Raw genomic sequence first — 27,184 nt, 5'->3', positions numbered from 1 at the left:
GGTTAGTCTTCCTATGCTGCCCCAAGGATCAATTGGCCTTTAGTTCCTACCAGCTTTGAGAAAGACTTCTACTAAATCCATGAAGCTTCTGTTTCTCAAAAACATATATCCCTAGTGGGCATCAGCCAAATCTGCCTTGTAGGGCAGACAGATAAGGTGTGAGAGCGGCATCCTCTGAGTTCTTATCAACTGTTTTTTTCTTTGTTTTCAAACTTTGATTGATCCTGATATGGCACTTTTGTTTCTCACTCACCTGCAGAGCCTGGAGTTTGCACTGTATTTGGAGACCCTCACTACAACACTTTTGATGGACGGACATTTAACTTTCAGGGAACATGTCAGTACGTTTTGACGAAAGACTGCTCCTCCTCTGCCTCGCCCTTCCAGGTGCTGGTAAAAAACGATGCCCGTCGGACCCGTTCTTTCTCCTGGACAAAGTCAGTGGACCTTGTGTTGGGCAGGAGCACTATCAGCCTCCAGCAGCACCTCACAGTGAAGTGGAATGGGACACGCATCTCACTTCCTTGCGAGACTCCGCAATTTCAGATCGATTTGGATGGTTATTTGCTGAAAGTGACAACCAAAGCAGGTAGGGCAAGTGTGCATGTGTGTCTGTGTGTCTTTTATCCCTGAAGAACTTCTTAAGTGCAACATGAACAGCAGTCAGTAAAAAAACATGATAGCGATAATAAATGTAGTTATAACTCTTTAGAGATCTGAGGAACCCAAAGTGCTTTCAAAACCCCTGCAGCCCATAAGCAGACAGAGATCCCAGCTGTGAGTTTGAGGTCTTTGCAGAACATTTGCTAAGCTATGTTTCATTCTGCAGCTGACAATTAACTGCCTGCATAGATGAATGTGCCATGGTTTTCACTTAGTAACTTAGAAATGGCTTATGCAGAGTCATTGTTTGGTAGTTATAGATAGGAACAGAGAGGAGATCAGTTCTTAAAGAAAACATTTAGGGTTTTTTTTCCCAGTTGCAACAATAGATATGACAATGTAAGTCAGCAATTATATAAAATCATAGTTACTAATGACTGGAATGCGTTCAAGATGTCAAATTATGGAAAAATTTCACTGGGGCTACCCAGCAAAATGGAGGTCCTGGCTTGAAAACCAAAGCCTAATTTGCTCTTCAATGCCATCTTGTTGGGTTTGCTTTGTGCTCAAGTAAGAGTTTGTCTGCTAGGAACAGAAAGTCTGCAGCAACAGAAGCAAAAGGAAATAAGAAATAACAGAGAATCTAGTAAATTATTTCTAGAAACAGAGAGAGGAGATAGAAGACTCTTGGAAAATACATTAATTGTCAAAATACCAAACCAGAGGACTTACATCTGTTTTGATAAACTGTTCTGAAACTATAGTATCCTTGCATAGATAAATACTGAGGGGAAGTTTAAAATTTTCTCATTAGCATGTGTTAGGTACTACTGTAGTCCTGAGAGATTTCACTTACACAGTGAAGCACTGTTTCAGTGAGAATACTATTTACTGTTAATTCAATTAAATGCCATGTGAAAGCAGTGAAACCAATCTTTCTTATGGAGTGATATGGTCACAGGCGTGACGCATAGTCATACTCATTATCTAGCATCATATTTTTTCAAGGGGGACACTAGCACCCACTGTTGAGCTGAGAATTTAGACACCTGTTCGTATAACCTCTGGAAATGTAAGTCTGCATAATGTGGATCCCAGCTCTGGGCTCATTCCTCAAAGTGGCAATGCAGATTTTTGTGGCTGTCTGTAAAATGCACACAAGTTGACCATTATTCACAACTTTTAATTAAAAGCATCTTGAGGGTTTCTCTTTGCAGCCAGCTGAACGCTATGAATTCTGGAGATGTGGATTTCATTAGCCAACCACAGGCTAAGGAAAGGTTTTCAATTGAAGATGAATGACAGCTAATCCTGCTGCTATTCCATTTGTCTATGGTGCAAGCCTTAGTAAATGACTACACACATCCTTGTCCATGTGTTGGCAGAGGGAGTGCAAACATGGCGTATGACAACATACCAAACAGGGTGTAATCACTGCAAATTATAGCCTGGATAATTCCTCCCCTTAATGGAGCAGGATCAGGTTTCTCTCGTTGAGTGCAGCACGATGGGCCAAGTCCTCCTTTCGTCAACACATAAGGCCTGGAAAGAGGCAGAACAGCATGGCTCCATTTTGCTGGGAAAGGACAAGCAGCAGAGGGGCTGTAGAAAACAGGAATGTGCTGAGTAGAACTGGTTTAAAGACGAACTTTGTTCCACAGGAAATTCCGAGTGCTGGGGGAAAAAAAAAAGGAGAATTTTCTCTGTTTCAGAATGAAACATGGATTTTTTTAAAAAAATATGTTTTCCCAGTGTAGGGTGAAAAAAAGATGGGGAAGAAGGCAGTAGTGAAGAATAAGCAAAATTGCTGCACTAGAAGAAAAATCTGAAGTAAAACTGGGCTGGGAAATACAGGGTCTGGTGCTTACAGATCAGCCAGCATTCCCACGGCTTTTAGTTTTATTTTTGCAGGGCTGGGAGCTGACCCCTGGATAAAACAGGGGAGCCCAAAGCTTCAGGAAGCCTTGTGGTCCCTGGCTACAGGGTGATCTGCATGGCAGGGCTGTCCTGGAGTTGCATACCCTGAGAGCCCAGGTTTCCAGGCAGCCCACCAGGCGAGCTGGCAGGAAACCAGCTTGGAGCCTTGCCTGTGCTGTGCTGGAAGTTCATTGAATCCGATATGTCTCCCTGAAGCATTTCAGTTCTGATGAACTGGCATTTTTCAGTGAAAAACCTGTTTTGTTGCGAAATTCCTCAGTAGCTGTAGCCCTGGATGCCATGCAGCAGCAATATTGGAAACCTGCACTTGCAGGTGCTTCACCATGGGTGTGGTTGGGATGGTGCTGCATCCTTGTCTAAAATTTGTGTGTTAAAAAGATGAGGGAGCAGAGGGTGACAGGGCTGGTGTTACTTATCTGCATGAGCATTTTTTGTTGTTGTTTCTGTGCTCTTTTGAATGAAGCTGCCTTGCTGAGGTTTTTCTCTAGCATGTTGGTACCAAATCTTTAGGGAAGAGCGCTCTGCCACTTCTCGAGGATGCCTTTGCCATGAAAAGTCATGCAGAACAATTGACGGGAATTCCCAGCATGGGAATTCCCAGCATTCCCAGCATGCACATCAGTATGTGATGTGCATAAATCCAGAAGGATTTTTTTAAATGCAATAGAACACATAGTGTCCCAAGTCAAGAAATCAAGTAATAAGTTGGTTAAACATCCTTCAAAGAAAGGGGAAAACTGGAAAAACCTTAAAAAGTAACTCAGAGAATACTGCTTTTCTGCACATCCCCAGATGGGACAGATGTTGCATCCTTTGGCTTCATGTCTCTTGAATTCCAATCCTTGTCCAAGTAAATGGGAAACTCATCCATTTTGGGGTGGAGCAAAAGGGGGGCAGAGGCACCAAGAAACTCTTCCAAACCATTTCTGTCTGCCAAGGAGATAATTTCAAACATAGCTCCATAGAATAAACCTGTCTGTCACAGCTCTTGTTGGTTTACAGAAAACAAATTTATTTTCTGCTTGTGAACAAAAAAAAGGCATACACTTCACAAGTGCAACCAGGCCCCAACAAAATCATGCCTGTAGGAGTAAGTACCCTTCCTCATTAACCCAAAGGGGAATAAGCTTTGTTATGGACAGAAACCTTTGGTCTGTTCATCAAAACTACAAATTACCCTTCCATCTGAGAAATTACAGTAGAATATAGTGTAATTGCACAATACCCAGCTAGATGAAAGTGCATCCTTTCGTAGTAGTTAAACTGTGAGTCTCTTCAATTCAATCCAAGAATCAAAGCAGGAATCTCTATATTTAAAAATGTGCATTTTTATATGCTGAGATGAAAAGTAATAATTTTTTGTTATTCTTGCCCTCATACCTAGAGTTCACAGAGCAACAAGTACCAAGTAGATTAACTTGAGTCTGACAAACGACACACAAATATTCAGGATAATTTTACAGTTAACCTCTTGTAATGAAGTGAGTGGTTTTTCTGAAAGTCAGTGACTCTTGGCTCGCAAAAAGCTGTAAAAAGAAAATTAAGACAGTCATTAGCCAGTCTTTTGTGACTCTGCTTAAAGTCAGCAGCTTCTGAGGGAGCTTGTTTGAGGAAGAAGTTGAACATCGCCTTAAAATCTGTAGCTATTTTCTGAAGAGAACTGTCTGAGAATTTAGATCTTGATGCTTCAAGCTTTGAGAAAGTTTATATGATTCTTAGTTTATAAGTTAATGGCAAGGTTTTTCTAAATGTCAGCACAGGAGTATTAATCTGGTGTCTGCAAATCAAGCTATGTTTTGTTTTGTTCAGCGTTGTCTGAAGCAAAGACAGCTGGAATTTGAATTTATCCAGGAATGATAATGAATGAAGCAGCTTAAAAGGCAGCTTTCCTCCTTGCCACTGTGCTGGCTTCATTAATAATTGTAGTCTTTTACAGTTTTTTAGTTGGTTGGGTGTGAAGTGCCTTTGGAGGAGGACACAGTGGCCCTACCCATGTTGGGTTTGTTAGATAATTTGAAGCTACTTTCAGGCATAGTCATCTCAGGACATATTTGTGCTATCATTGCTAACCTATAGTAATAAGAAAACATGATGTAATAGACTGTTGTGACCAGTGATGCAGAATTTTCTGCACAACCTTGCAGGTACATCATTCCTCAAACTCTTGGTGACATGATGTAAACCACACAAGCACCAGGATAGTATGCATCAATGGCAAAGCAGCCCTTCTATAGCCATACTTGCCATTTGAGCCTCACCCTGTTTGTCTGCGGTGCAGATAGGAATTGTCACAGGAGACAATGGGATATGTTGCTAAAGGAAGGGGTCCAGCTTTGAACTGAGTCACTAGTATGTTAATTACTTACATGAGGATAGAGCAGGATTTTGATCACATAGTGTCAAGATTTACAAGAGGAAAGGGTGGTGGTGCTAAGCCAGCACACATAGCAGATGTAGAAAGCTGGAGTGAAACCCTGGTCCTGCACTGTGGAGTGATGCTGTTTGGTATTCTTGGCCAGGTAGGGAGAAGAGGGTAAAGTCTGGATTGTCCCATTTAAAAGCAGGTTCCTGTGTTTATCATTAGTTAACTACCGCACACAGGTACTTTATGGGAAGAAATTAATGTCAGAAAAATTATTTGTGATCTTCAGATACAGGGTTATTGCAGAGATGTGAGATAGTAGCATTCATCAGATACTGGAAATATTATAATTAAAAGAAAGGCCATTTTTGGGTAAAAGTTAAGCAGCTTTCCCTTATGATATACATATTTACTCCTCAAAGGATGGAATTCTTTTAACTTAAAATCACCCAGGTAAAAACTGGAAGTTTAGTTTCCGTGTGATGTCTGGGCCCTCTAGAGTATCACTGGAAACAGAAAGGCATTCAGAAGGTAGTTTATTCCCTTTGCATTAGACACGCATGTTGTGACCCAGAGCTGCCATCAAAGAGGGGGCCCAGACAGGTGACATAAACTAGACACCTAGCTTTTAGATGGGTCCAGACAGAGAAAATGGATTTCACCCACAGAAAGTGATTTTGACATACTAGAAATGCAAAACCTTACTGTAAAACAGGTTGTTGCAGAGCAGTTACATCCCAGGCACTAGACGAAGGCTGGATGTTTAACATCATTCCTCAGTGCTGCTGACTTATGAAGATGACTTCAAAAAGCTGGTAATTAACATCTCTTGAATGAACAGTTTGAATCCAGTTCAGAATGCGTACTTATAACAGTTTTACCCGTCTGATGTCTCTTTGTGGTCATCTTTTTAACTCTTTAACCACACAAAATAAGGTACTTGTATTGGAACAGTTGTATTCACCCAAGAGTGATCAGTGTCAGCTTCGCAGGCAAGAAAAGCATGTTTTCCATAAGGTGGTCACTGGTGGTGTTTCATGAGGCATGGACACCTTTGTATGTCCCGTGCAATGGTTGACAATGGCTGAAATTCTGCCCCTCCTACAAAATCAGCTAGAAGTTTGCTCTAGAAAATTCAATTAGCAGAATTTTGCAAGAGCCCTCTTCTGATGGTGAGAGTAGTTCTGCCTTAGCTCCAGATTTTTTAGGATAACCCCATTCATTAGCAAGGAGGAACAAAAATAAACAGAGACAGGCGTGAGTGTGTTGTAATTGACTGTGATTTAAGAAACACTATACTTGCCAGAGGCACTTACTGGGAGGTATATAGAAATCTAACAACGTTATCAGAAGGAAGCCCATGGTTTTGTTTAGGTTCCCATGAACACTGTTTCACAAACGTAAAACATAAGACATACTTTGTTATCCTCAATTTGTTCTTCTTCTTCTCCCTCTCTCTTTTTTTTTTTTACATGTGTGTTTTTGTCTCATCTCTTTCTTAGGCTTGGAAATCTCATGGGATGGAGACAGTTTTGTGGAGGTCATGGCCGCGCCACATCTGAAAGGCAAACTCTGTGGTCTGTGCGGCAATTACAATGGGCACAAGCGAGATGACCTGATTGGGGGTGACGGAAATTTCAAGTTTGATGTGGATGACTTTGCTGAATCCTGGCGTGTGGAGTCCAATGAGTTCTGCAGCCGCCCACAGAAAAAAACCGTGCCCGAGCTCTGTCACGGGACAGTCAGGGTGAAGCTCCGAGCTCATCGGGAATGCCAGAAGCTCAAAGCGTGGGAGTTTCAGAGCTGCCATTCAACAGTGGATTATACCACATTTTATCGGTAAGTGTGGCTTGCTGTGGAGGGACATTGTAAGTTACTGTGCAAGGGGAAAAACTGCACAGTTGACCTAATTTCAGTAGCATTTGAGCACATGCTTTGAGCTGCTTTTGCTAAGAATTAATATATAGGCTTAGAGTTATGATATGATGAGCTTTTCTGAGTCAGGAATCAGAAGAAGATGGTTCTGAGCTAATAAAGACCCAAGCAGCCGACAGTGAGAAAGGCAGGCTTGTGATCACCTAGAGAAAAAGTACTTCGGGAGACTGAGGAAGGGAGTTCAAATCATTTTGTTGAGCACTTTCTGATTTCAAAGTCAGCTGTAGAGTTGAGGCTGGCTTTAATTGCTGTTGCTTGTGGTCGGGAGAAATGTGTCTTTGCAGAAACATTTCAAAAATGACCTTATTAAAGCAGGGATATTAAATATTACTATTGCCTCTTGGATGATGTAGTTTGTGGGTTGAGAGTTTGAAAGGAGAGAGTTAACAAAAAGTTCAGTGCATGCCCACCCTGCCCTGGGAGCAAAGGCAGGCAGATGAGGATCTAGAAGCCTTGTCTGAGTGCATTATTTAAGATTTTTTTATCTTTAAAATGCTTCCAGCCTAAACCACAGAGACATAATTTCTGTTCTTTAATTGGCATGAGTTTATTTGCCCCTTATTCAGTAAATAAAATCGGCTTTTCTTGTGATTGCCTGACATAAAAGATAAAAGCAAGCTGAGTCAGAGTTGTATGGTGGTGGATAGAGCTGCCTGATTTCTGTGCTCCCAGCTTTCTCCACTTGCACACATCTGCTGAACTATTGGGCTTACTAAGAAAAGCTTTCTAAAATGACTCAATTTCCCTTATGAATTGCCTTCCCTCTTCTTTTATAATGAGACAGAAAGACTTTTATCTACCCCAGCAGAATATGTCTGGGACTCAGAAATGCTAGAAGAAGATACACAACTTGGCTTGTAGTCTATATGCTTCTGCATTTAGTTTGCTATAGAGTATCCCTGTACTTGGAGCCTGGCAAAGAGTGAAGATTATATTGTGTGCAGGTTATAATACTTTATCTTTTCCGATGGCTGGAGATACAGCAGAGAGCACTAGAGATACACACACATGCACATGGGGTCTGTTGAATGCATTTCAGCAACATTCCCAGCTCACTTCCATCGTCCTCTAAAGGTAAGTGATGACAATCCAAATGGAAAACAGGCACAGAGAGATTTGTTTCATTTTGCAGTGGATTTTTTGTCCCTTTTTTAAAGTAGCTCATGATTAATTTAGTGCAATACACTTCCTGACACCACAGCAGAAAATGATTTATATTTTGGCTACAGCAGCCAGAAAAAAAAATTCTCTACATGCTTGCACACAAGAATTACCATAGAGCATTTCTGTTCCTTTAAAATGATGCCTTCTATTTGTGCTGAAAAGACAATGAAATCAAACAAGTATTTAATTTTATTATGTTCTTTTGTAGAAAAGTCTATTTTTCCCTAAGGAATGTTTATGTTGAAATGACCATCATATTCTGTCAGAGGTAGCTGTTTGTTTCCTTCCGTGTAAATGTTGCCAGCTGTTAGAATGCTCAGCTCCCAATACAGGAATCAAGGATAAATATAAATTAAAATTAAATAATGCTATTTAGTAGAACGCTACTTCTTGTTAGAAACTGACAAAGTTGTAGCAAGCAATTTATTAAATGACCATGGCCATTTCTCACACTAGGAAATTCCCACAAGGAGGTAATGATTATGAGACACACATTCAAGAAAGTTTTGGGAACCTTTCTAACATAAATCTTTGCATATATAAATATGTCCATGCATGTGTGTGTATGTTTGCATATATAAATATAAGTACTTAAGAGATTTGCATTTTTCTTTTTTTTTCAAATAGGCCATTGCTGGTGATGTACTTTTGCAAAAAATTTAAATTACAATTAAAATAAATCTAAATTAACATTTACAGCTTTTTACTGAGGTCTTTTAGGAAAGCATATTTAGTCAATATTTTCTAATTTCAGGCTAGGTTTAACGAAAAATTTCCCAGTTCTACTTTTTTGACTATGAACAAGCTCCTTAGCAGTAAGAAAAGAGAGAGAATGGTAGGGTCAGGTTCTTTCATTTTTCTGTTAATCTCCTATTTGAATTGAATAGCTTCTCAGTTTTCTCCCTCCAACGTTACGTATTATGGAATTTTTCCATTTGAAATACTGCATTCTCATGAGTTAACGTTTCTGAGTAATTCTTCCCTATATTATCAACATTGCCTCATTTTCATTATACTGCGCTGGTAGCGACCTGCTGTTAATAAGAATCCTCAGAAATAGAAATAAACTCAGCAAGAACATTACAAATTAGGGTGTGTTTTCTCCAAATACCCAAAAAGGCAGTGAATACTGCATTGCAAACCTTTGTCTGACATTGTGTTACAGGGGAGATGCCTGTGAAGAAGTCTCAAATTCATTTTAAGTCTCATTCTTCTTGCAGCTCTAGTTTCTGCTTTCATTAGCCATCCAAAAAACATATACAGCAAGATTGTCATGATTGTTAGGTGAATATGGTTAATGTTTTAAAGAGCAGAGATACAGTTGTATGGTTGCGGGGTGAAGAATAGCTAAATCCTGAGTTTGACCTTGATAGATCTGTGACACCTTAGGAAAAATGGTTGTGCAGCTTGTCCTTAATCTTTTTTTTTAAATATTGTGACTTTGGTGACTTGTGTTTCTCTGCAAAGCGCATGGTAGAGTAAAGCACAATATAAATGTACAAGAAAGGACTTTGAAATAGTCCAGACTGCAAACTAACAATTTTAGCTTCTAATTTTATACCACTCTTTTAATTCTTTGTTTTGTAACTAGACATGTTTTATGAGCTTTTAATTATGTTTTGTTTTGTTTAGTTTTGGGTTGGTATTTTTTGTTTGTCTTCAATGCATTGCTAGTTGTTCAGTATTCATGAGTAATACTCTAAAAATAACCCTCAGGGTTGAATTTTATGGAGGCAACTTCATTAAGCAGGGAAACAATTTTCAATTTCCAGGAGATTTTGGTAGAGTCTGGTTGAAGAAGAGATTAGCAGTGACAGTCATCACCATTGCCACTTGTCTATTTTGTTGTTTTAATAAGGCTAAACATCCCTGATTAGTCTTTGCCAAAAAAGAAACAGTTACCAAGGTTACTCAGTAGAAGGTTTCTACAGGGGATACTTTGACCATGTAAGCAACAGAGCTTGCACTCACGCTCCTAAAGCTGCTCTTGAGTATAAGCAGTACTAAAAATAGGTGATACCATCTGAATTTCTCATGCTGCTGTTACCAGAAAAAAAGCTCTATCACATTATCAAGAAATATTATGGTACTATTTAAGCTCTCAGATGAGAATTTGGAAACTTAGGGGACCTGAGGAAGAAGAGGACTTTCTGTGCTTGCCAAGCTCCATCCCAGGGCTGATCTCATTGTGTATCTTCACGCTGTGCTGGAGCAGGAGCCTGGAGATGACTCCAGCCCCAGTGAGGCCAGAGAGTAATGTGGTGTGGGGGGCAGGTCCCCTGTGTGCCCCCATCCCTGGTTTTCTCAGCTGTGGCTGAGGCTCAGGACCCTCCTTGGGAGGCACAGGAGCAGGCAGGCCCAAACAGGGGTGTGGGGACCACAGTCAGAGAGGCTCAGCAATACTGTGTGGTACAGGGACAAGTTGGCCTGCAGGAAACACTGTAAAGGAAGGCAGAAGACTAATAATCTATCTGGAGTACTGTGTCCAGTTCTGGGCTCCCCAGTTTAATAAGAACAAGGAATTACTGGAAGGAGTCCGGCAGAGAGCTACAAAGATTATTAGGGATCTGGAGCATTTTTCTTATGACGAGAGATGGAGAGAGCTGGGTCTGTTCAGCCTGGAGAAGAGAAGGCTGAGAGGGGACCTTATTTATGCTTATAAGTACCTCAAGGGTGGGTGCCAGGAGGATGGAACCAGACACCTTTCAGTGGTGCCCAATGATAGGATGGGGGGCAACAGGCATAGACTTAAGCACAGGAGGTTCCATCTAAACATGAGGAGAAACTTCTTTGAGGGTGATAGAGCATTGGAACAGTCTGCCCAGAAAGTTCGTGGAGTCTCCTTCTCTGGAGACATTCAAAACCCTCCTGGACACATTCCTGTGTGATCTGCTCTGGGTGAACCTGCTTGAGCAGGTGGGTTGGACTAGATGATCTCCAGAGGTCCCTTTCAACCCCAATCATTCAGTGATTCTGTAACACCTCCCCTTGCTAGCATACATGGATTTCTAGTAGGTTTTTAAAAATAGTTTGGTATCACCAACAGATTTGGAATGTGACATCAATGTGGTATCAGTATATCACCTATCTCTAATACACCTGCTTAGCAACTGAGTTCATAAATGACTAATTAGACATTGCTCAAGATTCTCACTACTGCCATAAGTTTGGAAAAATATTTGATGTCTTGCCTTTACCATGCAGTAGATTTCCTCACTTGAGACTGGAAAATTTGTGCTTCTAACCTTTGTGACAAGCCTTTTTATTGTTATTACCCTTATTTTTATGATAATATTTCTGTTGTTGTTGCTATTATTATTATTATTATTCTGTTTTTAACAGACAACAGCATACCAAATAATTAATTACTGTTTTTCTCTTTTCTAATTGCCCTAAGAGATATGTTTTTCTCTCAAACAGTTGAGTTAATTATATTCAGTATTTGATGGCAAGCAATAATTAACATAGTAATAGCCTCATTTATTTGAATCTGTTAATCAAATACATTCAGGAATTGCAAATCTACTTTTTTGCAATTCTAGTCTTAGATGTTCCTTGTTATTGTGCTGACATTGCTCCACCTTAGCTCAGGTTAATCAGTTAATGAGTTTCTCTTTCAGTTAACCAATTAACTTTATACAGTCAACTGCTGCATTCTTGCAGCTTTTATAAAGTTTTCCACTTAACTAGAGAAAATATTATTGTTTAGAGTTAGAGCATCAATTGCAATGTTGTTTAGTCCATCAGCTCCCTATTATTGTTTGACAGATATGCCGTGAATGGCTGCAGAGAGCATGTGAGCCATAGCATTGCTAAGTTAATTACAAGCTCTGTTTAAAAGATGGGGACCAAGGGTTTGTGGCTTTGAAGGAGAAGGTTTGAAGGTTTTTTTCCCCTGTTAACAATGATGTCCTACAGCTGTAAAATTCATGTGGTTATGCCCGTATGTTCACACAGCAGGGTGGCGCAAAAGAAATGTAGGCTGAAGAATGACTTCTGAAAAGCCGGTTTCAAGTGTTAAAGGGGTGGGTGGAATTGAGATCTCTGGAGCCCTCTGCGTGCTGCCAAGGGGGCATATTGCAAAATTCTCTCCCCTGAGGTTTCCTGGCCCAGGCTGTGCATGTGGGCAGAGCAGGCGCCTGCACTGCTTCAGCTGAGGCTGGGCTGCCCCAGGGCTCATCTCTGGTGTAAGTGAAGTGCAGCTGTAGCTCTGACTGCTCACCAGGGTCACTCCTGTCCCTGCACCAGCCTCCACATCTGTCTTTCCACCCCCCCAGGGCAGAGCCAGCTTGTCCACCCACTTCAAGACAGGCTGGTGGTGTTGGCTCCAAAAAAAGGAATGATGCATGAAATCATGGCTGGTCCCCTTGCAGACCTGGCAAAGTGCGAGGTCTGTTGTTCCCACTTGCCCTCCTGCTAAGGTAGGGATGGTCCCATGCCTGTCAGACCTCCTGCCTGAAGCTGGCCCTGAGGCTGGAAACTAGCAGGAGTGTAACCACAGCAAAGGAGCTCAGGATGAAACAATTTACTCAGCTTCTTGGGCAAATTGTCACTGTGCAGCTGTATGAGCCGGGGGCTTCTGGTTAGAAAGGAATTGAAAAATATTCGAAATAATAATTGTATTTTTTAAAGGAAATCTGCACTAAGACTTAAGTTTTCTATGAGCTGGATGCTCTACTTTCCAGTCTGCTCTGTTCAGCATCTTTGAGTCTTTCATCCATTTGAAGCTACCACGGGAACTTCAGTTGCTTGCATTGTTAAGTGCTTAATAATTCAGTCTTTCTATACAGAAATATTCTTCTTTCTAACATGCTACTTATACACGGTGACCCTTGCAGATCTGCACTGGAGAAATGTGCAAAGGACTAAGCCTAAACATGTAGGTACTGGGAGAGCTGGTCTTCCCAACCCTTACAAGAGTACTGGTGCTTGGGAACACATTCTCCACACATTAGGCTGGGCTGCCTACTGCCTTTACTTAATGCCTGCTATGCGAATGGACGTTATTCCGCAAACCACTTCTAAATGCCAGCCTGTGCATCTTGTGTGAGGCTTGTGATGAGCTCACTGACATATAAGTAAGAGGCACCATGACTTACGCTCCTGGTGACTGACAGTGCTAACAAATGGGAGAAAACGGACTTTGTGGTGTCTGATGCACTTCGGGATTTCCAGCAGACAGTAATGAAACTTTGCTACCTATTTGCGGATGGGAAGGAGTACCACAAAAATAGCGCCTATATCTAAGTCTATAGATATCTATTGTTTTAAGCCTCCTGCTTGAAGTATTTTTCATCTGCTGTAGCCAAGAGTGAATGCAAGCTGCCAAAAAAATACTGTTTAGATTTAAGGATTAGAAGTCTGGATTTCGACGAATAGGTTGAGTGGTCAGCAAAGATAAATCTGAAGCCAAGCTGAGTTAAATTATCTGCAGATCATGATTCCTCTTCATTTTTCCCCCACATCCCTTCCCCTGGTGGGGTATTTTTCATGTAACCAAGCCCCATCCACTTGTGTCTGTTTAGAAAAGCACCTCGGGAATTTGAGGCTAGAAAACATTCTTCTCTTTGTATCAGTGGTTATTACAGCTGTAAAACATCGAAGCAGTGCCAGAGGATTCACAGATGTCTCCTTTCCTGTTGAGGTATTGGGAATGGGGGGGATGAGGGGTGGTGAGGGCTCCAAAATCTGACAAGACCGTGGTGTTGGACAGACACCATTCACCTGGGACCGTCTGTGGCTTGCTTCCATCCGAGAAGCACATGCTTCCCCGATGACCCGCTTTGTGCTTCCCTTTATGGAAAGATAATGATTTTTTTTCTTTTTTCTTTTTTTTTTATAAAAAGGATTTTTCTTTTTTTTTTTTTTGTTGGAAAATCAGATGAAGCCTCATTCCTCTCCTTCAAAGAATGACATATCTGGAATGTATTTGTTTTGCTTACCTAATTACATGATCACAACCCTACCTGATGCTGTCCTTTTACACTGAATGAGATGTTATTTCCTACTGATTGCAAGAACAATATCAGGCTTGTTTCCTCTCTTTTCTAGGAAATAACTCAATTTGTGCTTATCACACATTTAGGTATATAGAGACTTACTACAAAAACCCACTTCTGCCTAGTAAAACTTAATTTCTTTCTGCTATATTACCTGTCTCAATGAAATTCAAGTCAGGTGTTTCATAACCAAATACTGTCTTCCTCATTGCACAGTGTCTGACAGATGTGAGACTCTCTATGAAAACGTAAGATCAGTTTGACAGAGACAAAAATGATCCTGGAGGATGGTAGGAACTATGGGGAAGGGAGGAGATGGGAAGGCATCTAGCAGAAAAGCACGGTACCATCAATGCCCTTCTCGTTTGTCCATATGGACTGCATTCTCAGAACTTGTTTTTCCTGGATTACCTTTAACATACATTTGGTCGGGTGGTTTTGTCCCTTTTTCTACAGTGCCTTGGAGTCATGGGATAAGATCCTTGTTCACTGAAGTAAATGGGAGTTCTGCTAAATCTGAGTGACAGGTTTTCATTGTTGTGAGTGTTCCTGTTCCATGCAGGTTTATTATACTAATCTCTTGCATCAGTTAGTAAGCCTTGGTTGGCCTTCCCACCATTTGCTGTACCACAGACAATTCAAGAAAGCTTCACCTGGTTTAGAGAGGGCAGGTCTATTCTTTACTGGGGTAATCAAAGTGAAATGCATGCAAATTGGGGCTCCCAGGTCCTATATACTTGCCACTTTTTCTCCTAGTTGAAATCTAAGGGGTGGCTTTCCAAGACAGAAAACCTAATTTGTATGGCCACAGGCAACTGAGTGATCATTTCTGTATTTCACTGAATCGAGCTCACTCATGGTTCTTTCTTCTTGTCTGTAAGAAATTTGTAGAAAAAGCCTGCAGTGCTAGTTCTGCTGTCCCTCACATTTTTCAAAGCTTATCTGATAGGCTTTTAAATGTGCTCTAGGCATAACTTTTTCAATATAGAGTTCTCCTTCTGAAATATCCTTACTGAAGCTGCAATCTTAAAATGCCACTATTTCACAATAAGCGTGAGTGTGCCGTAGGACTATCACGGCAAAATACAAGCACATCCTTGTTGTATACACTAATAAATATTTTTTGAAAGGGCCCTTTCACATTCTGGAAAACACCCCTGAAGTTTCTGTTATATAGTACAATGCATAATTTTTCAAAAGAAGAAGAGAGCAGGTGTGGGGAGCTGGTAGAAGAGCAGAGTGATATCCTCCCTTGTGGAAATGTTTTAAAAGACTCCACCTGCCATTTGGTGCAACTTGATCCGTTCCCAAAGCAAAAATACTTGCTACACTGAAGTATTCTTTTTAGCTGTAAAAATACCACCCCCCTACCTTTTTTTTTTTTTTTGAGAGATGCTATTCAGAAAGTTGTCAGCATCATCAGAGGAAACCACCCTGTGTCTCTGTCAGGTACCGCAAAATTTTAACTACAGCTGCTACAAAATCCTAGACCTCTGTTCGATCTAATTTAATTAACCTCTAAGACATGTTCACAGCAGGGCTTTCGTTGCTAGTTTGTTTTAATTTAATTTTGGCTTTTTATGTTTTAAGCTTTATTGCAGTATTGATTTTAAATAAAATCCAGAGATGCTTAGCTGAGGGTAATATGTCTATTTCTGTGAATAAATAATTCAAGAAGCCAACCCATCGGATCTCATATCCTGCCTTGGGCAGAGGCTAACAAGTGTTGCAAGGAAGAGGAAACCCACCCATACTGTAGCTGGCCAACTGTACCATGTCATATATGGTGGAGAAATCCCTTCCAGGCCCCTGAGATGATCAGTTTACATCTCATAGCATGAAATTTTAATTACCTTTCCTTTAACATGCATAACTGCAAAGCTACTATATTTCAGCTCCTATTTTAAGCCACCTGCAGTATATCCTGCCTAATTAGACACACAGCAAAGATGAACGAGGGTGTTTATAAGCAGGCAAATGAGACGAACTTGTGGGAAACATTTTAAAAATAAGCTTAACCTAATCCTCCTGTTATTCTTCTGAGTTCATTTATGCTTCTGGCAGGATAACCAGACAAAGCAGGACGTGAGCTGTGACCGGCACAAAAAACTTTTCTGTAGAAAGTTTGCCTTAGGAAGGCTTTGACAGCTCTGAGCAGCTTATCAAGCTTGCTTTTGCTGTTGTTCAGAGACCCAACCTGCCGCATGAAAGGGATACATTCTGGAGACTTTGTATGGGTTAGATTTAACTGAAAGCTTTCTTGTGGGTGTTTTTAATAGCTGGAGGTTTTTCCTTCAGTTTTGCTGTTGTTTCCTAAGTCTCACAGGGCAACCAAAAAATCTGGTGTGTTCCCAGTATTTGAGGTCTCTGGGGACCTTTGCATTATGTCAGCTTTTTAGTAGCTTTCTGTAGTATAAAATAGCAATCCAGGATAAAGGCAAATCTGCTCCTCTCCTGACCGTCCCTGTAAGGGCTTGCTGTATAGATAGGCATATGAAGGTCCTACAGCCCACACTTGCTCCCTCAAGTGTGCAAAGTACTAGTGTGTAAAGCAATTAGGTTCTGTTAATTACTCAAGTCTCATTTTTCCTTCAGTCTTCACAGCACATGAAGGCGTCAGCACCTCACATTAGCAGTGATTTATGCAGCCTCACAAACAAGCGCAGCACAAGCCATTTCAGGAGGCCTCTGCTGCTGCCATTCAACCTGCAAAATTTTCGCTTGCTGGGCAGCAGAGAACCAAGAGGAAGAGCAGGTCAAGCACCAAGCACTGGCAGTGCAGTGAGAGGCAGGCATAGCCCTCATTTAAGTGCAAGCACAGGGGTCCTACGCATCTGTATGTGGCAGGGCCAGCACTGATGAGGGCTGGGGCATGATAGCAAAAGCTTGTGATTCCCCCCTGGCAAATCTTGGCACCTGAGGATTATTGTACCCTATGGCATTGCAACACCAGAGCAAAAAGCAGACTCAAGGGAAGTAAGGCAAGAATGGGTGGAGGTATTTGTGCTTATATGGTATATGTATTTATCCATCTCAAATATTTACCATCACAATCCCTAATCTTGGGCAAGGTAAGCAGCACAGGCTGGATGCATGGGTGTGCGTGTCAGGTTCACCCACCCTTTAAACTGTTGAGGTGCCACTTAGAAACACTTGTTTGTGGCTCTGGTCTCATAGTTAACACTGTCTCTGGTGAACTTGCCAGACCAGGCATAGACTTATGCTAACATGGTGAGGTCTCAAGACTGGAGAATGCAAGTGCCATCCTGGAGCAGGAGTAGATCTGAAATGCCACTGGATCCCAAATATACCATAAATAGTCCCTTCCTTACCCAAAGAGAGCAGTAGGATTGTATTTTCATCCAAATGGAGAGCTCTGCATATGTGAGAGCAGGTGCTGTGATTTCAGCTCTTCATCATGATATGCAGAGGATGAGAGCATTTAAGTCTCTCTCTGACTCCCCCACTAAAGCCAGTTGAAATTAAAATTGGTGGGGAATGTGCTGGGAATACTAAAGGGAGTTGGAGCCATATGTTTTCTTGCATTCCTGTGTACTCCTACAAATAACATTCTGTTTATATCATATTCCTGAAACATAAAAGTTAAAATAAATCCAGAATGTGAAAATTAATAACAAGTTATTTCTCTTATGATCAGTCCAGAGGAAGCTGTCGTAAGTGTTAAGGTATTCAGACAGCTGATTTTTGTACATCAGCTCTCAAGTGAGGTATGTAGTTTACAGAGAGTGAGTGCTTAAGGTTATGTAGTCTGTGAGTACATGAAGTAAGAGGCTGTTGAGGATGGTGGATGCCATGGCAGCAAGGAAAGGGTTTGTAAAGTTCATTTCCTAAGTGCTCCTTCTTAGCACTTTACATTTTCAAATTGCAGTGTAAACATTTAATTCTCACTGCACCCATGTTTAAAGTTGTTGAAATGAAGAAAGAGTTCTTTGCTGTGCAGGAAGCCAAGAGCAGATTTGAGATTAAAATGTGAAAGTGCCCAGTTCCTGGCCTCAAGCTCAAGTCCTTCTGATGGGATTTAAGAGGTTTCACATGCACAAGAAAGGTATTGTCTTATTCTTGTCAAACCCCAAATTCTTCTCAAACTTTCAGAAGAAAGCATTGCTGATCTTTTTAAGAAGGCACTAAATCTTCTCTACTCCTGTAAGGCCCTCATAATTCTCTGTGCAGCAATGCGTCTTTGGCAAGTAAGAACCTTAAAACAAGGACTGAGACATGGACTATAAAATACTTGCTTTTGGAGCAGAAGGAGTCAACATGCAAGAAAACCCCATACTTTGCTTTTGGATATCAAGGATCTGGCTAAGATTTGAAAGCCCATTTTTGTCATTCTGCTCATCTCTCTGTCTACACCATTCTCCTCTGATGTGCTGATTTCTTAGTCCATTGTTAATGAAAAAAATTTACATATTCTCTGGAGGGACATTTTTCATCATGGCAAGGTGATGACATAGATCTTAGATGTTCTAGGTGTCCTCAAAGGGTGACATAAACTTTCAATTATTTCAAGATTTGCTGTGGGTAGAGAAAACTTTTTCAAAAAAGGCTTATAGACTGCATGGCATGAAGAATAAACTTCTTGGCCTTGTTTCCAAAGGCAAAGATGATTTCCTGATAATATAGAAAAGGATCACCAAGATAACACTTGAAGGGGTTGAAGATTGTTCTTTAATAAGAGAACTGCACAGATGCCACAAACAAGTGGCTATTTTATCTGTCATTGAAGTTGTTAACATGCCCTCAGATTTTATTCACTAATTAGGCTGTGTTTTGTCAGCATCTGCAATATGTAGTTCCAACCACTTGCACCACGATTCCTGACTTTACAGAAGATCCAGATCTTCACTGCAATCACTAGCAGCAAATATCTGATTTCAAAAATACCCACAAGCACAAAATTGAAATACAGCACACAGACATTTCAGCCCATTAGTAAGGGATATTTGACTCATCTTCCAGATCTCCTTTAACTCAACTGTACTGATCTCCAGATCGTTTGTGTCTATGGTTAGTTTGATCTTTAGACAGTAATTTCAAACTGGTGTCCATCCATCCCCTGGAGATGAAGAATGCAGTTATCAGGCACCTGTGAAACACGTACTCTGCATGGTCAGGCAAGATCACACAAAACACTGTGGCAGAAAGGCAATGAGGGAACAGCCTTCTCTGGTGGGTTATTCTCTTCTGAGCTCAGGCTTTCTCCCAAGACATCCAGGCTGCTGCCTGACTTGACATAATCTATTCCATAGCCATAGCTTGTGTTATGGAGCAGCCAGGCAGTATCCCTGGCCAGGATTTCCATCTGTTTTTCGAGGAGAGGAATTCACACTGAGTGGTTCTCTTTATCAACTGCACGCAAACTGTGCTGTCTCGTAGTCCCCAGAGTTTCCTTCACCTGTGTCTTTCATTTCTCTTTGTTTCTCAGTGCTGTTCATATTTCTTTCCAAATGATAAAGTACTTGGCCAGGAACATTTTTAGTTATGGAATACTACAGGGATTTTTTTCAACATTCCCTATCTATGGAAGTTAGTTTTATATGGGCAGAAGAAGTTTAAATGTGGCACTGGAAATAATAACTCTTGCAACATAAAAAGATGCTATTTATTATCTTCACTGTCCCTGCAGCAGATGCAGGCAATGAGTTCAAAGTTATGCCAAGGTTAAAGATCCTGTGCACATGCTTGAAGAATTGTTGGTAGAGTATCTTTTAGTTCCATAACCATGATGCGCCTGATCAGCAGTGTTCTATGCAGAATGTTTGAAAGCTTTTCCATATGACTAGGAAGTCAGGAGTTGACAAATTTCCTCAGTGTTCATAATTAAAACCCAGAAAAAGATATTAAACAGTTACTGGTTTCTATGTTGTGGTCAAAATTAAGATTTATTGACTTGAGAACCAATATTGACTGAGGGGAAACTAAACTTGATTTTTCCCCTAAGGCCAACCAAGTCTGGATGTTGACTGAAAACAGAAGGTTGCATGGTATATACATCCATTAGCAACATTTTCCAAGGGCAGGAACATGTTTCTTCCACTTTCAGAATGACTCCAAAGCTTGTTATAATGTTTGTTACAACTCTTCACAGAAATTAGTGTTACAGTGTTGCTTTAGAGAGCCTTTTAAATTGTGGCTATGCCCCTTCAACATACAATTGTTAGGGTTATGTAGAGTGCATGAAAATGCTGGCTTGGTAGCCTCAGAGAGGGAGCATTGTGTGTTGAGTATGTACAATGTGAAGAGCAGCAACAGGAGCTTCTTGCAGCATCCTACTGCTATGTTTCCACCTCAGGCTGTGACAGCACAGCTTGCTGAAGCCCATGGTTGGTGTCATCCATGTATCTGTGCAGTCCCTGACTGTTTCAGAATTACTGCAAATAATCTGGTGACTTTTGTGACATGGGCTTCTCTTTCCTGGGAAGCAAGAAAATGCAGCTGAACTCACTCCAGGTCACCACTACTCTTGCTTTTGTGTTAGAAGTTTATCATTTGAAAACATCAGGTGCTTGAAAGAAAAGAGTTTGAGCCAGGGAAGTCAGAGATCAGAGCCTGATCTCATAAACCAACATTTTACATGATTGTCACTCCTACATATACAGCATATGTATTTTGCCTGCTTCTGACTGTTGCCTGAATTACATTGCTTAAAGATCTGAAGAGTACAATTTTTTAACAGTTGCTATGAAATTAATCTCCTGCAGATGCTGGCTTGAGGCTGGCAGCATCCTTCATTTTCAAGCTTAAGGTACTAATAAAATTCTGAAGTCTGCTTTCCATTCAGATGTGAGAAAGCCTTCCAGTTTGACATGAATCAGCTCTTTGATTCAACTTTTGTCAGTGGCATGAGTGGGGTAGTTCAGCTCTCAGGGCTCTAGACAGGATTGTATTTAATGAAATAGCCCAATAACCCATTCAAGAGTTAGACTCAGGGAAGTAGTTTATCCAGGAGCTTTTGACACGTCCCTTCTTTGGCAGCTTGGAGCCTGTCAAATTACATGGTCAGACCAAATTCAGGGTTCTTAGTGGCTCAACAAAAGGATTGTTTTGTGAGCTGAGTGTGAAATGACCAATAGAGGGTAACTATGCTTATGTGCAATAGGAACAGAAACAATTTTTATAATATTGAGTGTCAACTGCAAGAAAACCAGCTTTATCTTAAGACTAGTGCTATTCCTGAAAGACATCAAAGAGATGTTTGGTTTAGTTTTCAAGGCTTGTATTGGTTTTGTCCTCCTCTCTTGTAGCATCCACTGCCTGCTTTGAATGGGAATGTTCTGGAAGTACAGTGACGCCTTACTTGTCCTTTTGGCTCAGGAAAATACATTATGTCCTGGTAGCTGGCGTTTCCAGGAAACAGTAATAACTTCTCACAGAGTTTACCAGAAGCCAGTTGCCTCGACATTAAAAACTTTTAGTGTTCCTGTGTATGTCTTGTAAACATGAATGCTCTCTTTCTGTGCAGTAATCCAAACGAAAGTGTGAAATAATACCTTTTACTTTTTGGTTGACCCTTTGTTTTCCCCTTTTGCAGTACAGGTGTGACAGTGATGAAGGGACATGTTTACAGGTCTATGAGGCTGCTGGAAAAAAGATCCCTCCCAGGGCTGTTCACAAAGTGAATCATTAGCCTGACCGTGACAATAAATACCACCACAGAGAACATGCAAGGATTTATCCAAAGGTCACATTCACCCAGAAGGTTTCTCTGCTGAAATCAGCTCACAGCTGTGTTAAGATTAAAGAGTGTCAGAGAACCACAGTGTGTGCGATTTTTTCACTCTGAGTAAAATATGACCTGTTTGTCTAACAGACCCAGCTGAGGGATGCTAGTGTCAGACTGCCTTGGGGCTGTCATATATATTTCCAGTGGGTTTTTAGTGTTCAGGAATAATCTCCTCTTTGATGCATTTATCTGACACATCCTAAGCTCCTGCAATGCTCAGGAGGAGATCTTCCTCCTGCTATTCTGAGAACTTTGATAGTCACTCAGAAAAGGGAAGGGTAATGGCAGCAGCCCAGGCAAATGACTGAGGTCAAAGTCATGCCCCAAAAATGGAAGCAGGCCTAACAAATCACTTTTCTTCTCATTTGAATGTGCTTAACATGCAGTAGGCCAGGCTATGATGTGATGAGGAATTTACCTGCAGCTATGGGGAGCTGCTGGGGTGACTAGTCGCTGATGGGCTTCAGTAAAACCCTTGCGAGAGTTTTTATGGATGTGTGTAAGGATGCAGTTGTGTGGTTCAGTGTGTGGCAACATCTCCATGTCTAATCTTGTTAACCTGATTCTTTCACTGATAATATTTTAAGGTCAGGAGTTTTACCCTTAGTGGCATAGAATACACTGTAGCCCATGTTTGCATGATGTCTTTCTTGGTCTCTTTCACATGCAGATAGCACGTGTTTTCTCCTCTGGCTTTCTGAGTTCAGGCAGGGCGCCTGGTGGTATTCTCAACAGTGACAGTCTCCAGTAGATGCCATGGAAAAATGCTGTTGTGGCAGAGAGGGACCTGGAGTGTTGCTGTTCTGAATGTTCCTTGGGAAGCAATTGTGGTTATTGTTGCATCTGTGCACAGTAAACAAATTAATCTTCTGACATTTGTGTTGCAGAAAACACCAGAGAAAAGCCATGAGAAAGTTTAATACAATTTTAATTGCCCTTTGTCATTTCCTACCCACAAGTCATTTAATTCTTTATCAGAGGACTCCACATTGGAGGTTCACATGTGTTGGGTGTGAGGGAGAGAAGGTCTGTTGGTCTCTGCTGCTGGGTTTCCATTGTGAGTTGATTTTTCCGAAAACACTCAGTGGCATGTTTTTGCTCTGTATTTTAGAGAAGCTTCAAGCGATCACCTTTGTGAGAAGTGGACCCTACGGGGGACTACACAACAGATTATAGGCAAATATTTTGACAGCCCAGCAAGAACTCTTTAGCAGCCAGGTTGCAAATTATGTATTTACAGCCAGTGGGATTAGAAGTGACCTTCGTCTAGACTGACAGCTCTCGCAGCAGTGTAGCCACGCTGGTTGTTTTGATCATCTCTGAACCTACTTTCTGTTGTCGAAATTCCACACATTTCTTATGTGGACTTGATCTGGAGAGTCACGTAATGGTTGTGGGTTGTTATAAGGGATGGTTTTCCATGTGTGTTAGCCTTCAAATATAGAAAGCTGCCATGAAACACAACGTGAGAAAAGAGGAAAACACCTGGGGCTGAACTGGTGTCATGTTTCTGTTTTAGTTCTGAAAAAACTCTATGTCTATATCGAAATTGCACAAGACAAAATACCTTAGATCTGTTTTCTTAGCTTGTGCAGGACTCCTAGAGGACCTTAGTCAAAGAAGAGCACACAGCTTTTGGCAGAAAACTCAGAGCTTTTTGTTAGTTTCTTTTTTTCTAATTTTCTTTGTTAAATACAAAGGTGATCCAGTCCCTACGAAGAGGAACAGTACCCACTTTAATGGAATATTTCTCTGTGTTACTATGACACTAAATAGAAAACCTGCAAGCAGTGTGGTGATACACTCAGCTCTACCCAGTTAGACACAGGAAAAGACCAGAGTTGCATTGTAAGGAAGTAATCCCTTTTCTTCAGGTTGCCAAGGGCTTTCATTTTGAATCTCCAGCGCTTTTTAGTACGCATAAAAGTTTTTTGACACCTTCAGGAGGTGTTTTGCAGCTGGGTGAATGGAAGGCATCTTAGCTCTGCCCTGTTGTCACATATGAACCAGCTCAGGGATACCTCAGTCAAAGTCTTAAAAAGTGAATATGCAAGATAAAGCCTCCAAATTCAGAGTGAATCCTCTAGTCAAGTGCTACTGTAGAGTCTGTTCAACCCCACTGACCTTATGGTGCCGGTGGGTTATCAGCTGTTCAGAACATGGGCAGCCATTTAAACCACTTCCATGGCCATCAATGCAGAGTTTTGCAGATGCAAATACAATAATATTATCAATAATTGTACCAAAGGCTGAAATATTATCAATCATTGTACCAAAGGCTGAAAACATGCGCTCGAACCATGCAGGCAAAAAGCACTTTAAAATTTATTTTGGATCTCTTTTGTACATCCACCCTTCTCCTCTGTTGCTCTCTGGTACTTTAGCTCTATTGACACATGCTTGCAAAAGAAAAAATCATAACAAAATTGCTCTTTAGAAAGAGACCTTGAAGCAGCGACCTTCATCTGAACTTTACGTCATGGTTTCCATTGGCCGTCATGCTTGGAGCAGTTTGAAATTTCCTGGCGGCTTATCCATTGGCTCAGCACTTGGGTTTTCACTTTGTCTTCATTGCCCAATTAGTGGGCAGGGAGTAGAAATGTGCTTGTAGAGGGGCTTGTTTTGCTGGGTTTAGGTCTCAAATGAACCGAACAGCTTTGCTAATGTCAATGTTCACTGTTGAGCTTACGGCAGGGTTGCTGGGGAGTGTGTTTTAAGGAAGACAAGTTGCACAGGCAGGCTGTAGGGCTTGTATTTGGCATCTTTTGCAGTTTGATGACTGGAGTGCTGAGGTTAGCACCAGATTTCAGAGTCCATATGAGCTGGGGTGAGAGTCTGGTGCTGAGGGCAGCAGCTGGGTGCTTGATCTGCAACTCACAAGTGAAAAGTATTTGCCATTTAGCTGATCTCTGGTATCTGCATTTTCTGACTCACGTGCTGTGTGATTCCTGTGATGCCTGGAAGCAGCAATAAAAGTGGATTTAGAATGAAAAGGTTCAGTTCTGCTATGTGGTCTTTTAGAGTGCCATAGGTTTTCCTACATAGGTTTCTGGGAAAAGGGCTGCACCGGGGGACAGTGGAGTTTGTTTCATGTCCTAGGAATTTGCACTCCAACTAGAATATGAAGTGGTTCAAAGTTTCCTGCAAATAAGACCATTGAGTGCAACCGGCAATGCAAATGGAATATCTAAGTGGACAAATTTATTTTGACTGTTGCTCTGTAAATGGATGTCTTTACAGGGAGTGTCCCTTTGTGGTGCAGAACATGCAGAGGTCTAGGACCACATATTGCCATTTGTTACTGGCTCCAGGGGGTGCTCTCAGTACAAGACCTTAATGGCAGAGTTTTCATCTGTCTCATTGCAGATGAGATGATTTGCTTGAGGTCACCCCAGGACATTGTACGTACAGATTCACATGTCTATTCAGGATTAATAGAGAAAGTGTGGTTTAAACTTACCCAAGAGTACTGTGCAACTGCATGCAATGAACCATAGGGCCTGAGACTTCTGCTGCATAAAACAATAGAGCTATGTAATTAGGTAATACAGTAACATTATCAATAATTATAACAGTAAAGAAACATTGCTGCTAGCCAAGTTGTTATTTTCAGCCTTTAACCTGACATTTCCCTGTTTGTTTAATGAATGGAAAAAAAATCTCTGGATCACTTTGTTGCATAAGAAAATAGGAAAAAGAAGATACATGCTGGGATTGTCATCATGACTGATGGAGTCTAGTCAGTTTAACAGATTTTTCACAAAGTTGCTGGAAAACTGCTGCTGTTTTATTTCATATTATAATATGGGACAGCACTTGTTTCTTCTGTCGTCAAGACAAACTCTCCATTTTGAATGTCACCCCTCATGATTCCATTCTTGACCTGGATACCTCAGGCCTGATTAATCTAAAACAATGCAGCCACAACCTTGGGCCAGGAGAGCGTATGTCTAGCAAATTAGGTAACTACTAGACAAGTAATATGATAATAGTGATGAGGCAGGGGCATCATCCACCTCTGTGCATATTTCCCAGTGCTTTTGGAAGTCAGATGCAGCAGATTGTGTACTATGCTTGCCCTTGCAGAGGGTTGGGACTTGGAAACACCAGATAGCACATGTCTGTGGTGCTCCAGGCAGCATCAGAGGAAGGCCTAGGAAGCATGTGTATCCCAGAAACATGAATTATATATCACTCTGTGGTCACAAGGTGTGATCTGTACATTTTGTTCATCCTCAGGAATGCACTGGAAGTAAAAATTAAAAAAGAAAGAGAGAGGCTTTGCCTACCTTGCAGGGACAGTCTGAGGAACAGCCTTGATAGAGATGAAGTGCCTCGCTAGGCAGAGTGATGGAGAGGATGGCAGATAGGGTCAGAGCCAGCTCTGCCATTCTCCCCCTGCTGAAGACATGACTTGTGTGCTACGTGGGACAAATCACTTCCCAAATTGTCGCCATTCCTGTGCCTCCCTATAACTGAGTCCCTAAGGGGAAGGCAGAGTTTCCTTGGTTGGATTTGACCATGGACTTGAATATGCAAAGAAAAAACGTAAGACTTGGCATAATTTCTCACTTCCATCCCCACAGATGTGAGATCTGACCATCAATACAAACACTTCAACAACGGCCTCTGGTTTGAATTGAGGCTGGGGCTGAAAGCTGTTGGCGTTCAGTGAGCAGTACACAAGTTGCATTAAATGAGGTGGTGACTTCCCTCTCTTTTTAGACTTTTACACAAATAATTAGCAGCAAAGCTGTATCCTCAGCAGAAGCTATGCAGAGATGCTGGTATCTTTCCCCACCTGTACAGCAGGATCACTGTCAGTACTCTATGGAAATACATTGCTTCACTTAATTTCTTGTTAAATAGGAGATTTTAGTGTCAGGGCTGTCACACTGCCAGTGTGTTATGAATACAAAATTTAGGATTTTTCGCAAGTTAGAAAGCACACAAGCTGCAAAAGCGTGGCAGGAAACATAAGGGGCAAAAATGGCATTTCAAGCTACTTTGACTTTAAAAATATTTACTGTATTAGCACATTAATGTAGTTATGCTTTGGGGCTGTAAATATTTTTTACAGTGCATTGACTTGTGCTATGCATTCACGTTTGGGGTTCCAAATTGCCCATGTACTTGTGTGTGAAATGAAGTATGAAGGCAGACCATGGGAAAATGAAATGCTTCTGAGGCTTATCTGCTGATCTCAGGCATTCAGGGCTGTTTGCTATCATTGCATCTTCTGATAGTCATAAAACCCACCAAGTGGGTTGGCTATTACCCTCATGGAGTTCACGGTGCAAAAGAGCAACGTTTTTGTGGGTGACCAGCTCCCTCCCTGTCTTGCTGTTTGCAATCTTGAGAGTACATCAGCAATGTATTTCTGATTTCCTCAACTTTTGGATTCTGTTTGAATGTACAGAGAAGAAAGAAGAGCACTTT

The 27,184-nt window shown here is 41.2% G+C and overlaps 1 protein-coding gene across 3 annotated transcripts in view; it reads left to right on the top strand.

Moving 5' to 3' along the window:
* BMPER (BMP binding endothelial regulator) overlaps positions 1-27,184 on the top strand; it is a 149,530-nt gene that overhangs the window by 98,371 nt on the left and 23,975 nt on the right. For all 3 annotated transcript variants that reach the window (XM_082046621.1, XM_082046622.1, XM_082046623.1), the window contains 2 exons: positions 260-589; positions 6,406-6,742. In XM_082046621.1, coding sequence (XP_081902747.1) covers positions 260-589; positions 6,406-6,742 — 667 coding nt within the window. The remainder of the gene's footprint in view (positions 1-259; positions 590-6,405; positions 6,743-27,184) is intronic.

Source organism: Streptopelia decaocto (genome assembly GCF_964273445.1).
Source record: "Streptopelia decaocto genome assembly, chromosome: 2".
NCBI lineage: Eukaryota > Metazoa > Chordata > Aves > Columbiformes > Columbidae > Streptopelia > Streptopelia decaocto.
This window is presented reverse-complemented; position numbering and strand designations above follow the sequence as displayed.